The 12,370-nt window shown below is 42.6% G+C and overlaps 1 protein-coding gene across 2 annotated transcripts in view; it reads right to left on the bottom strand.

The window, feature by feature from the left end:
* Positions 1-7,651: 7,651 nt before the first annotated feature.
* Positions 7,652-12,370, bottom strand: part of NEDD9 (neural precursor cell expressed, developmentally down-regulated 9) — a 167,061-nt gene continuing 162,342 nt past the window's right edge. For both annotated transcript variants that reach the window (XM_010945719.3, XM_010945718.3), the window contains 2 exons: positions 11,827-11,916; positions 7,652-9,961 (listed from right to left, as the gene is read on the bottom strand). In XM_010945719.3, the coding sequence (XP_010944021.1) occupies positions 9,452-9,961; positions 11,827-11,916 (600 nt within the window). In that variant the 3' untranslated portion in view covers positions 7,652-9,451. The remainder of the gene's footprint in view (positions 9,962-11,826; positions 11,917-12,370) is intronic.

A 12,370-nucleotide genomic window follows, 5' to 3' on the forward strand; every position in this document is an offset into this window, starting at 1 on the left:
CTGAGGAATTATCTTAAAAGCTTATACTCACAGCGTCGAGCAAAGTCTGCACTAGTATCCGCATTTCACAGGCCGGGTGGTGGTGGAATCCATCATAAAAACCAAATTGTCCTCTTAGGCCTTTTGTTTTGCCCCCAGACCAGAAGGGGGTGCTGCGTGAGGCTACCCTGAGGGGCCCCAAGGGAACTCTGCTTTAGATCTGCTAAATGTGGACACAATAATGAAAAGCTTCGAAAGCTTTGGAACGAGTAGGTGCTGGCAGTTTGCCCTGATAGAGAGGACAAACTGGGGGCCCCTTCCAACAAGGGCAGCTGCCTGGGACACTCACGAGTCCACTCCTTTTTGGTGACTTTCCTCTAGAAAGCCTTCCTCCACACGACAGGCCCCTACAGGCCTCCTCTTATCGAGCCCTGGACCCCTTTTGTTTTCTTGCTTGTTGATTTTTCCTTTGGCAAACAAGATAAGGGCACCATTATTCAACTGAAACCTTCTTTTGTCAAATCGTGGGCCTTTTATAATGTTGACTGGATGTCTAGACAGACAGGTAGAAATAAATGCCCAAGGGCAAGGTCAGCATTAACCAAGTGGTCCATTTACATTTTCACATCCTCCTAAAAATACACCTGCACCGTCTTTTGTCTTGCTATTTGAACATTGTGCAAGACTCAGGAACATGTAGCGTCTTAACCAGTGTTTACAATGTCCCATTCACAGCTGTTCTCCTTAGAGGAGTCAACTTCTTTCATAGGGATTTGGTCACAAAGGGCCCAGGAGGTTCTGAAAAACCCATCTTACGCTCCCTGGGTCTTAAAGGAGACTCATAAATGGCTTTTGGATGCCACCGCTGGGGCGGGGCTGATGGTGTCTGGTGTCTGACGGATCCTCGCTGCCAGGTCAGCCGAGGGGAACGAGCAGTGTGTCTTCATTGAACATCCTTTCTTGCTGACTCCTGTCTCTTTGGAAAATTGTCTGTCAGGAGACAAGATAAGGTGCCCTTTCTGTTAACTCCGTTTTCTTAATTACAGTTGTGGGGAGGTGGCTTCAATCCTGTTGTGCGAGGGGGTTCTTTTTCTCCCCCTGCTGTAGAGGAGTTTGTTTTAGAGCCCGGTGATCGTAAACTCTGAGATGAAGTCTGTGTGCTCAGTTTTTTTTTCAGGTGCCCCCGCTTAGAGGTTTCTTCCCTGCATGTTAGCTTCTACTCATTGAAACCCTCTCCAGGTTGTTTTTCTTTCCTTTCTTGTTCCTGCTTGTTCAGGCCCTGGGAAGCAGGAAGGTGGGATCACAGAGCCCCTCCCAGGGCACACGGCGGGGTTGATTCCTTCCCTCGCGCTGTACGCAGTTCAGTGCCCGTCAGGGCTGCAGGAGGCAGTGCGCAGGTCACACAGGCTGGTTCCACGGGGCTGTCGAACTTCTGGTGCTTCCTTGCCCAGAGGGGATGCACATCCATCCAGATGGCCCCAACAGGTACCCCCAGCCTGGCTCCCTCCACCACATCCAGTTCAACACCGATCATGCTGACTCCCTGCCAACATACCTGGAATCTTTCCCCTTCCTCCTCCCTGTTAATCCAGGCTGTCTTCCCTTTCTCCTAGAACTGACAAGAGAGCTTCCAGACAGCTGTTAGGATCTGCAAGGCCCCTCCTCACCACTTTTCCACACTTCAGAGTGCTCCCTGCAGAACGGAGCATGGATTTGTCTATGTCATTATTGGACCTTTTCAAGAAGCCTTCCCATGTATTAAAGCACCTTTTAATCTGTTTCTGACTGTATTTCTTTCCCCATCTATATGTATTTTATTTTTCTTTCACTTTTTTTGTGTGTTCCCATCTATGAATATGGCTTATTATTCCATTAGATTTTTTTTTTTACTGAAGTATAGTTGATTTACAATTTTGTGTTAGTGTCTGGTGTACAGCCAGTAATTCAGTTATACATATGTAAAAAATATATATATATATTCTTTTTCATCATAGCTTATGATAAGATACTGAGCATAGTTCCCTGTGCTATACAGTAGGACCTTGTTGTGTTTATCTGTTCTGTATGTAGTAGTTTCTATCTGTTAATCCCAAACTCCCAATTTATCCCTACCCCTGCTTCCCCTTTGGTAACCATAAATTTGTTTCCTATATCTGTGAGTCTGTTTCTGTTTCGTAAATAAATTAATTACTGTTTTTTTTTAGATTCCACATATAAGTGATATATGATATCTGCCTTTCTCTGCCTTACTCCACTTAGTATGATAATCTCTAGGTCCGTCTATGTTGCTGCAAATGGCATTGTTTCATTCTTTTACTGGCTGAGTAGTATTTCACTACATATATACCGTAACTTCTTTATCCAATCATTTGTCGATGGACATTTAGGTTGCTTTCATGTCTTGGCTATTGTAAATAGTGCTGCTATGAATGTTGGGGTGCATGTGTCTTTTTGAATTGTACTTTTCTCCAGATATATGCCCAGGAGTGGGATTGGTAGATCATATGGTGACTCTTATTTTTAGTCTTTTAACGAATCTCCATACTGTTTTCCTTAGTGACTGCACCAAATTATATTCCCACCAACAGTGTAGGAGGGTTCCCTTTTCTCCACACACTCTCCAGCATTTATCATTTGTGGGCTTTCTAATGATCGCCATTATGACCGGTGTGGGGTTTCTTTCACTTTCTTGGTTCCCATCTGAAAAGTACTTTTATTTTAGAACTCATCGTATAATTGACCTTCTCATAGCATTTCTATAAAATAAATTCCTAGTCCAAAGGAGCTGATTATTTGGGGAAGTTCATCCAAATGAATCATTGGTTTGCTTTCTCCATTTTTATTCTAAGGCATTCAGGTGATGTGAAATGGATCGAGGAAACAAAGTACGTTTGTGTACTTCTGTTGGTGCCTTGCATGGATTCGGGAGAACAGGTGCCAGAGGTCAAGGCAGATGCTGCCCCCTAAACTGTTGGTTCTAAAGAGCTGTTACAGGGAGAGGTCTTGACTTTGAAAGCATGGGTGAGACCAGCGCCATCTCGGGGAGACGGATCTCATTAGTGGTCCTCATCCTTTTGACGGGGCAGGGAAACAAAGACAAACTGAATCCCTGAGATGAGATTTCCATACATGTTAAGAGAGAGAACAGATCTTAGGGTCAAGAAAGTTTTGGGAAAGGGTAGACAAGACAGGTTTCTCTATTAGAAGACTCTGTAGGTCCTCTGTTCTGCTCCTGGGTGTTAGGTCTCTCCAGGAGAGCCACATATTCTGTGGTGTCTTCCAAAATGACAAGACAACCGCATATGTACTCACGATTTATTTCTCACAATACCTCGAGAACCTGAAATATCGAGGAAACTAAAGTATTGCTTTAGAATATACATCTCTTGAAGTCGCTGTTTGCTCCCAGTGTTTGAGACCTTCTTCCAAGTCCCATGTCTTGTGTCTTTCTTCCTCTACCTCCTCCCCTCTCGCTGCCCCATTCTCCCATCCTTGCTCCACCCTCCCCCTTTTATCCTTTTACAGACTTCATGGTCTTTCTCATCTTTCGTCTCATCCTGCCCCCTCCTCCTGTTGGTTTCCTTTCTCTGGTTTGAAAGGATGTGGCGTCTGCCTGTTCCGAGCTCAGTAGTTCTCCGAGGGTGCCCAGTGCAGAGCCCCGGTCCTTGGGAGGGAGAATCCTAGCCAGCTGCTCACCCTCCCCACCGCACGTCTGCCCTGCTTGTTGGACTGACTGCCAGCTTCAGCCGGGTTCCCTCTGCCTCCGTCCATCCAGGTGGCCCTTCCTTTGCCATCAGTCTCTTCGGCCCCGCCCTTTGTATGCGTCTGTTTCTGCCCCTCCTGCATCACTTTGATTTTCTTCGTCTCTTCTCCTGAAGTCTTTGCCCGAGCTTTCAGTTGGGCATTCGTCTTTCACCTGTCTCAAATTGTTTAAAAGGCAGGTTTACTTTTGGTCCCAAACGAAGACAAGCAGAGAGCAGCCCCTCCCCCTCCTGTCCCTTTGGTGCACAACCTGTTGCTGAGCAGAGACACTGGCTGCGAGGCTGGGCGGCTCCGGGGCTGGGACGGCTGCCGCCTTATTGATGATGAGGCGGATCTGGCCAGCCAGGCAGGAAACATTCAGTGAACAAATGAATCCTTGTTTTCCATGTCCTCTGGTTAATGGCAACATTTCTTTTGTCCTGATTCCTCAAACACTATGAAGAATGTGGATGTGGTTAATGGGGACACATCTGAAGCCCAGACGGACTTTTTCTGACTAGGGGAGGAGGAAAAGCACGTTTGTCTTGCTGGTGGGTTCGAAACTAGCCCAGGATGGGCTCTTTAGAAAGCTGAACTTTCTGACTGGCCCTTCCTAGGGCCCTGGAGGGTTTCTGTGGATTGATGGATGATAATATTGATTTGAAAACAATGGAACATTAGAATTAGTTGGGAAATATTTTTACCTCTTCAAAAAATCAACCTTACTAAGGTGTGACATACAATAAAATGCACCCATTAAGTGTATGTTATGATAATTTTGACAAATATATGCATTCACATAATTACCCTAACATCAACATATGCATATGGTGCTGTCCAATACGGTAGCCACTAACCACTGATCACACGTGGTTATTTAAATTAACTAAAATTCAAAACAGTTCCTCATTCAGTTTTAAAATGTGTGTTTCATCACATTTCAAGTGCTCAGTGGCCACGTGTGATTATTGGCTACTGTGTTGGACAGTGCAAATTACAAATACATGTTTTGTATCAGTGCTATATACGCCCCTCCCCCCCCAAAAAAAGTTCCTTTGTGCTTTTTTCCAGATAATACCCAATTCCCAACCCTAACTTCGGGAAATCTCTGATTTGGCTTTTTATTACACATTAGATTCGTGTCTCCTAGAGCTTCGTGTATATGTGCTCTTTATTTACCTGGCTGCTTCTCAGCATAAGGTTTCTAAAGGGGGTCTGTTCATGCTGTTACGTATGTAATTAGTTCACTCCTTTTTGACAGTACTCCGTGGTCTGGACAGACCACACTGTGAATCCACTCACCTGTTGAGGCCGTTTGGATTGTTTCCATTTGGGGACTATGATGAGTAAGGCAGTTTGCTTTTTATATGGACATATTTTCATTTCTCTTGCCTAAATCCCTATGTTCGGAACTGCTGAGTTATGTGGTAAGTGGGTATGTAGCTTTATGAGAAGCCGCTAAACTATCTTCCAAAATGGTTGTACTGTTTTGCATTCCTGTCAGCAATGCATGGGTTTCCAGAAAACTCCAGTTATTACCAATTCTACCAGTTTTTTTTGCTGACTTGCTCTGTTAATTACTGAGAGAGAGTATTTAAATTTCCACCTATAAATACAGATTTTCCATTTCTCCTTTCAGTTCTATCAGTTTTTGTTTCATATATTTTGAAACTTTGTGATTAGGTCCGTACGCATTTCGGAATGTTTTGTCTTCTTTATGGCTTGATGCTTTTACCATGATGTGCCCGTCTGCCCCAGTTCTGAATTCTACTTTGTCTGCTGGTATAGCCACTCCAGCTTTTGTTTTTTTAAATTAGAATGTGCATGGTACGCTTCTCTTGGCTTTTAACTTATCGGTGTATATGTATGGGTGTCTTTTACAAATGAACTTATCTACGAAACAGAGGCAGACTCACAGACATAGAGAACAAACTTATGGTTACCAGTGGGTAAAGGGGGTGGGAAGGGACAAGTTGGGAATTCGAAAATTGCACCTCTTTGGGAGTGATGGAAATGTTAGCTATCTTGATTGTGGTAGTGGTTTCAAGGGTGTGTACATCTATCAAAATTCATCAGATTGTACATCCGAAATATGTGTAGTTTACTATACAGGAAACATACCATAATAAAGGTGTTAAAAAAAAAAAGTGGATGTCTTTTAAATAGCATATAATTTAGTCTTGCCTTTAAAAAAAGTCCAGCCTGAGAACCTCTGACTTTTAATTATGTTTAGTAATTATTAAAAAATAATTGACAAAGAATAAACTGTATGCATTTCAAGTGTACAATTTGATGAGTTTTGACACGCATATACCTGTGAAGTCATCACAACGATCAAGAAAATGGGCATTTTCATCATTCCCCAAAGTTTCCCTGAGCTCCTCGGTAATCCATTCCTCCCCCAACCCCTCTTCCCCGGCAACCACTGATCTGCTTTCTGATACTATAGTTTGCATTTGCTAGAATTTTGTTTAAATGTCTGGCTTCTTTTATGCATCATAATGATTTTGAAGTTCATCCATGTTGGTTTCTGCTTCCCTTTTTTTCTCTGTTTCTGTGTAGTATTCCATTGTGTGGATGTGCAATAATGGACATTCATTCACATAGACATCTGGGTTGTTTCTAAATTTTGCTTATTACAAACATAGCTGCTATTAACATTCTGGTATAAGTCTTTGTATGGACATGCGCTTTTATTTGTCTTGGGTAAATACCTAAGAGATGAATTCCTAGGTTTGTATGGCAGGTATGCATTTAATTTTTCAAGAAATTGTCAATCTGTTTTTCAAAGTGTACCACTTTGCGTCCTCCCCAGCGGGTATGAGAACTCTGCTTCCCTTTCTCATCAACAGTTGGCCTGGCTTATCTTTTTAATTTTAATGATTCTGTTTGGTGGGTTTATATTTCATTTACCTATTGTCTATTCACATGTCTTCTTTTGTGAGGTTTCTCTTCAAAATTTTTGCCCAGTTAAAAAATTTAGTAGTCTTCTTATTTTAATACATGTCCTTGGCTGATGTATGTGCTACAAGTTTTTATTCCTGGCTGTGGGTTGCCTTCTTGTTTTCTTGATCATCGTCTTAGAAGATAGAAGTTTAAAATTTTGATAAGGTCCAATTTGTCATTTTTTTATGATTTATGGGGTTTTTTTTTTTTTTGTTCTATCTAAGGAACCTTTATCTACCTAGGATCACAAAGGTTTCCTCCTGTGTTTTCTTCTAGAAATATTAGAGTTTTATGTTTTACATTTGGGTCTATGATCCATTTGAGTTAATTTTTGTGCAGGGTAAATATAAATAGTAAATGTTCATTTTTTTCCATGGAGAGATGTAGTTGTCCCAGCACCGTTTTTTTCAAAAGACTCCATTCCCCAAGAAGTGCCTTGACACTTTCCTTGAAAATGTTCATAGATGTGGGAAAAGGTATATTCAAGGTATATTCAAATACTTTATCTGTAACTCTCAGTAGGATACCTGAGAGAGAGAGTAGGAAAAGCAGTAAAAATTTATGTGGTTATGACTCTCTGATTTTCATCAAATGTAGTTTTCTTTTCAGTATTTCTTGATGTCCATTCCAGGATGAATTGAGCAATTCCCTTTGACTCTTCAACCACATGAATAGTAACATCTACATTATGACACCAGAAATTATCCTACCCATCATTTTAATGTGTAGGCTTTCTGGTGAAGAGAAGTCTTATTCCAGATATTTGGGTTTTATAACGTTCATATATTCCAGAATTTTCCTCAAATGCAAATACACCCTGAAGTGATGCAAAATGAAAAAAAAAAAAAAAAGCTCTCAATTCTACTCAAAAATCCAGATCTGTAGTATTAATAAAATAATTATAATTTAACTTTCTATATTACGAGTTCCAAAATAAGCCAACATTTAATTCTGTGATAAAGAAATATAGGAAAAGAAAACCCAGTGCCTATGAAAACAGATGTCTAAAATTTTAATGATTTTAAATCATTAAATACATACAATGTGGGAACGAGAGTAATACAGATTGAACATTTTGGTTTTGAAAATGTGAAATGTCACCACTTAGCTTAGAACAAATCTGTTTTCCCCTAAGAAATATACATTGTACGGTGAAATCTACAAGGACACTTGTCCACCTCCTCTTTGTTGATTTTCAGCAGTCGCCTTCCTCTGCACACTTACTTGTCACAGAACAATATAACTTATTCTTTTGGTAGAGCAGAACATTAAGAACTACAATAGTGGCTATTTTGAAATGCACCTCTATAAATTTCACTAATTTTTTAAAAAAAAAATCTCACTTAGATCACACATCCCTCTCTCCTCTTTTCCTGTTCCCGTGACTTGGTTGTTTAAAACAAGAACGCTTAAGTAAGTCAAGGCATATGTTGCAAATCAAAGTGTTTCCAAATTGGCTGGAAAAGAACCATTACATAAAAACTGGACTGAGACACTGTGGATAACATGCTTCTTGACTTGGTAAAATGTGGAGACACTTCCCCACCAGGTAGGAAGTGTTTCATTTGTCCCATGATGACTCTTACGGCTTGTGGAGTGACTGTGCTGGGCCGACCCCAGAGGTTACGAGAGGCCAGGCTGTGGAATGGCTGCTGTGACGAGCTGTGAGACGGCGGGGGGCTGTGTACGCAGGTCCATTGGCCAGAGCTGTGAAACTTCCAGGGGCTCCATACAGCTGCTGAGTGTTGGGTCTGCACACGCATGTTTTTAAGGCGGGTACAAGTGATTCTCTTACAGTAGGATGTGGCCTGGTGGCGTTAACGTTTAGGTGGCCAAGGAACTGGCCAGCTTCCCTCAGGTGATGGGTGCAGATTGAGAGTCAGAAAGGCCCCTACTTACAACTAGCAGATGAAACCATCCCTCTTTTTGTGGACGATAATAGTCTGATGTGTCTTTATGAATTCCTGCTGCAAATAATACAGTTTTTACAAATCTAAAATCAATCATCCTCTGGAAAACCTCACGGCCAAATCACACACAGAGGCAGCTGACCATAACGCCCTGGGGAACCACGTGCTCTCCTTTTATTGGGACATTGTCCTCGCCATGTTGAAACAATCCAGCCCTACCTGGAGACGTGGCCTCTAGATACAGTGTCAGTCAGTCTTCCAGCACCTAACATATCAGAGTTTGGATTAACATATTCTTTCTGAAACTTTCTGAGAGGGCATTTTTCAGCCAGAAGTGAGGCATTTTGCCACAATGTGCTCAAAACGGTCAATTTTGGAAGGGGTTTCAAAACAAAAACAAGGCATTCCATGCTTCCTTATTGGGAGGTGAACACTTGTAAATCTATTGTGCTTCCCAGACCTGGCATTGACAGGCTCCGAATGATCGCTGGTCTAGGCAAAGCAAGGTTACAACCAGCTGGTATGTTTTCTTTTTTTAAAAAAATGCAGCATTAGGAAGTGTTTACTAAGGTGCTTCTTAATTCATGGTTTTTAATGGAATGTATCAGACACCTACAAACGAACATGGGTACGCAGTCAGACACACGCCCACGGACATGATTCTGTGCAGTTTATGTCTTAGATGCTTCCCTGTGTACACAAGAACCACACAGGAAAAAAGTCCCCCGGGAGCTCCCTGAATGTCCTCTAACCCATTAAAACATTAAAATATTTTCATATAAAATATCTACAAAAATAGATAAGATTTACAAAAACCAGAGCATATTTCCAGTTTTCCTGGGTGACCCCTGCGTCCCCCTCTGCTGCTGCCCTTCTCAGAAGGTGGCCATCTCCAGCAGGGAGCGCTTGAAGAGCTGCGCATTCCGGGACAGGTCGGTCACGTGGTGGACCATCTCCTGCAGCGCCGGGGTGCTGGGGTAGTGCAGCGCCGCCGTCTTGGTCGCCAGCACGATCGTCTTGAGCTGCTCGCACAGCTGGTTGCTGGAGTTCATCACTTTGTTGCGAACGTCCTGGGCAGCCACCTGCCTGGTCAGCGTGTCTCCGATGAACACCAGCTTGTGCGCGCTGAGGATGACAAACTTGCTGTGCGCCACGAAGATCCGCGGGGGCTGCGCCGAGCTGACGCAGCTGAAGAGTGCGTCGATGGCGTTGAGCAGGGAGATGTAGTGGGTCTCACACTGGTCGTAGTAGAAGCAGAGCAGCTGCCTGTCCTGGGCGCCCACGCCGCCGCTGGGGGTCGGCAGGCTCTGGGAGGGCTTCCACTTGGAGATGTCGTTCTCCACCGGCTTTGTAATTTCTTGTTCCAGCAACTGGAACTGACTCAGCTGCAAGGGAGAAAAAAAGCCAGTTTCGGTTAAGGATCCGGTGGTGTGCTGTCATAGAAATGAACCAGGGCTTGGAGTTAAAAGGCAGGGGTTTTCATCTCCCATCAGGGTCAGGGGCTTATCAGATGTGAGGCCTTGTCAAGTCCCCTTGCTTTCCTAAACTGTAAAATGTAGGGGTTGAGAAAGATGATTCCTAAGGAATCCTCCAGCTCCGACTTCTATGATGGGATGGTTGGGCTCTTCTACGCTCAAGCTGGATGGCAAAACCCAGCTCTGTTTCCTGCGCCGCTATGAAGGTTAAATGAGTTAATATTTGCAAAGTGCTTAGAACAGTGTTTGGTATATTGCAGGCCCTATGTAAATGTTTATTAGACACTGAGTGGTGGCAAAGGAAAAGCAAATGTAGGGATCTCTTTGGCAAGTCAGTCACTGACAGTTTGCTCCTTCTCTAGGAAAGGCTTGACTCTGTCCCTTCGAGACACTTAGATAAATGACAATCCATGACTGACAATTCATGACATAAATATATGTGCGTTATGGAAAAGAACACCTCCAAGGGAATCTCAGTACTGACTGCATCATAACACTTAGCTGCCCAGAGTTGTGGAAAGAAAAGGACCTCACATAGAATCAGACTCAGTGAGTGTTAGCTTTCTTCCTTCTCTCCTCTCTGCCCCCTGCTGGTGTAGTATTTATTTAGTTTGGTAACTTAGAGCTAATTTTTTTAAATTGAAGTATAGCTGGTTTACAGTGTCATGTTAATTTCTGGTGTACAGCATAGCGATTCATTTATACATAAATTCCTTTTCATTATAGACTATTACAAGGTACTGAATATAGTTCCCTGTGCTATACGTAGGACCTTGTTGTTTATTTTATACAGTATGTAGTAATTAGTAGCTACAAATCCCAAACTCCCAACTTATCCCTCCCACTCTCCCCTTCCCCTCCTGGTAACCATAAGTTTGTTTTCTGTGTCTGTGAGTCTGCCTCAGTTTTGTAAATAAGTTCTTTTTTTTTTTTTTTAAGATTCCATATATAAGTGATATCATTTGGTATTTTTCTTCCTCTTTCTAGCTTACTTCATTTAGTATGACAATCTCCAGGTCCACCCATGTTGCTGGAAATAGTATAATTTCATTCTTTTTTATGGCTGAGTAGTATTCCATGAGATAGATAGATAGATAGATAGATAGATAGATATACCACAACTTCTTTATCCAGTCATCTGTTGATGGACATTTAGGCTGCACCCGTGTCTTGGCTATTGTAAACAGTGCTGCTATGAACATTGGGATGCATGTATTTTTTTGAATTAGAGTTTCCTCTAGATACATGCCCAGGAGTGGGATTGCTGGATCATATCATTTATTATTTAAATTGCAGTAATAATAATTTCCAACTATTACACCAACTCTCAGGAGAGACTCTCTTCTACAGGCAAGGACTGTCTATCTGTGACCAGATTTAGGACACCGTTAGAGGGAATTGGCAGTCCTAGCTCTTCCAGACTTGGGTATTAGATCTTCATTTTCTGTTCTTGAATTCCCCTATTACAACCTGACTATAAACCCTGTCCGCTTGGGCCAGGATGAGTGGGTCCTGCTCCTTGAGATCACAGCCTTGACCCAAACAGGCTCGGCCTGGAGAAACTGCTGTTTGGATACAGTCCAGGCACACCGGGCTGGATGACTAAAGCCAGAAACCTTCTCTTTGTTCTTTCTTCACCCTATTATATGCCTTGGAGCTTGTTTATGCCAGAGTGTACTAGAAGGATCAAAGGCATGACTTTGTGAAGTTATACCTTCCTTGTTAAATGGGAAATCTCTTCAGTACCAAATAGTTTTTGTTCTGATTGCACACACCTGATGGTGCTCCAGCTGCATCTTGTTCTGTTTGATGATGTTTTCCTTCTCCAACAGCTCTTTCTGCTGCCTCTCAAACTCCTCTTTACCCTGTTATTTTTTGACATAAAGAAAACATTAAATCACCATTGTGATTCACTGATGCTAACAATTTCATTGACAAACACGTAAATACTCTTTGATTTCCCACTGCCTTGGCAATTTCCCTGAATGCCCAATTAGGCCCTGGGAACCCCAGACAGGGATGACCAGTTCCCGGCCAGACTGCCAGTCACTGTGTAGATCAGGACTAAAAACTAAAACCCGTTTCCATGTGGGGCACATGCCCTCTGCACCACTTTACCATTTTGGAGGGCTACCTGTGACCCTCTTCAGACGTCCTTCAGCAGGGCTGTCTCAGTTCTTTTCTAATAGATTATCTGCAAACCCACAAACCTCCTAACACGGGTCTAAATGTGGTCTATGCTGCAGTTCTAGTTTCTTCAAACCATCTGCCACTCTACGCCAAATTAGTCTGTCTCAAAATGCAGAGCTGGACGGCCAG

The sequence above is a fragment of the Camelus bactrianus genome, chromosome 20 (genome assembly GCF_048773025.1).
Source record: "Camelus bactrianus isolate YW-2024 breed Bactrian camel chromosome 20, ASM4877302v1, whole genome shotgun sequence".
In the NCBI taxonomy this organism is placed as follows: Eukaryota; Metazoa; Chordata; class Mammalia; order Artiodactyla; family Camelidae; genus Camelus; species Camelus bactrianus.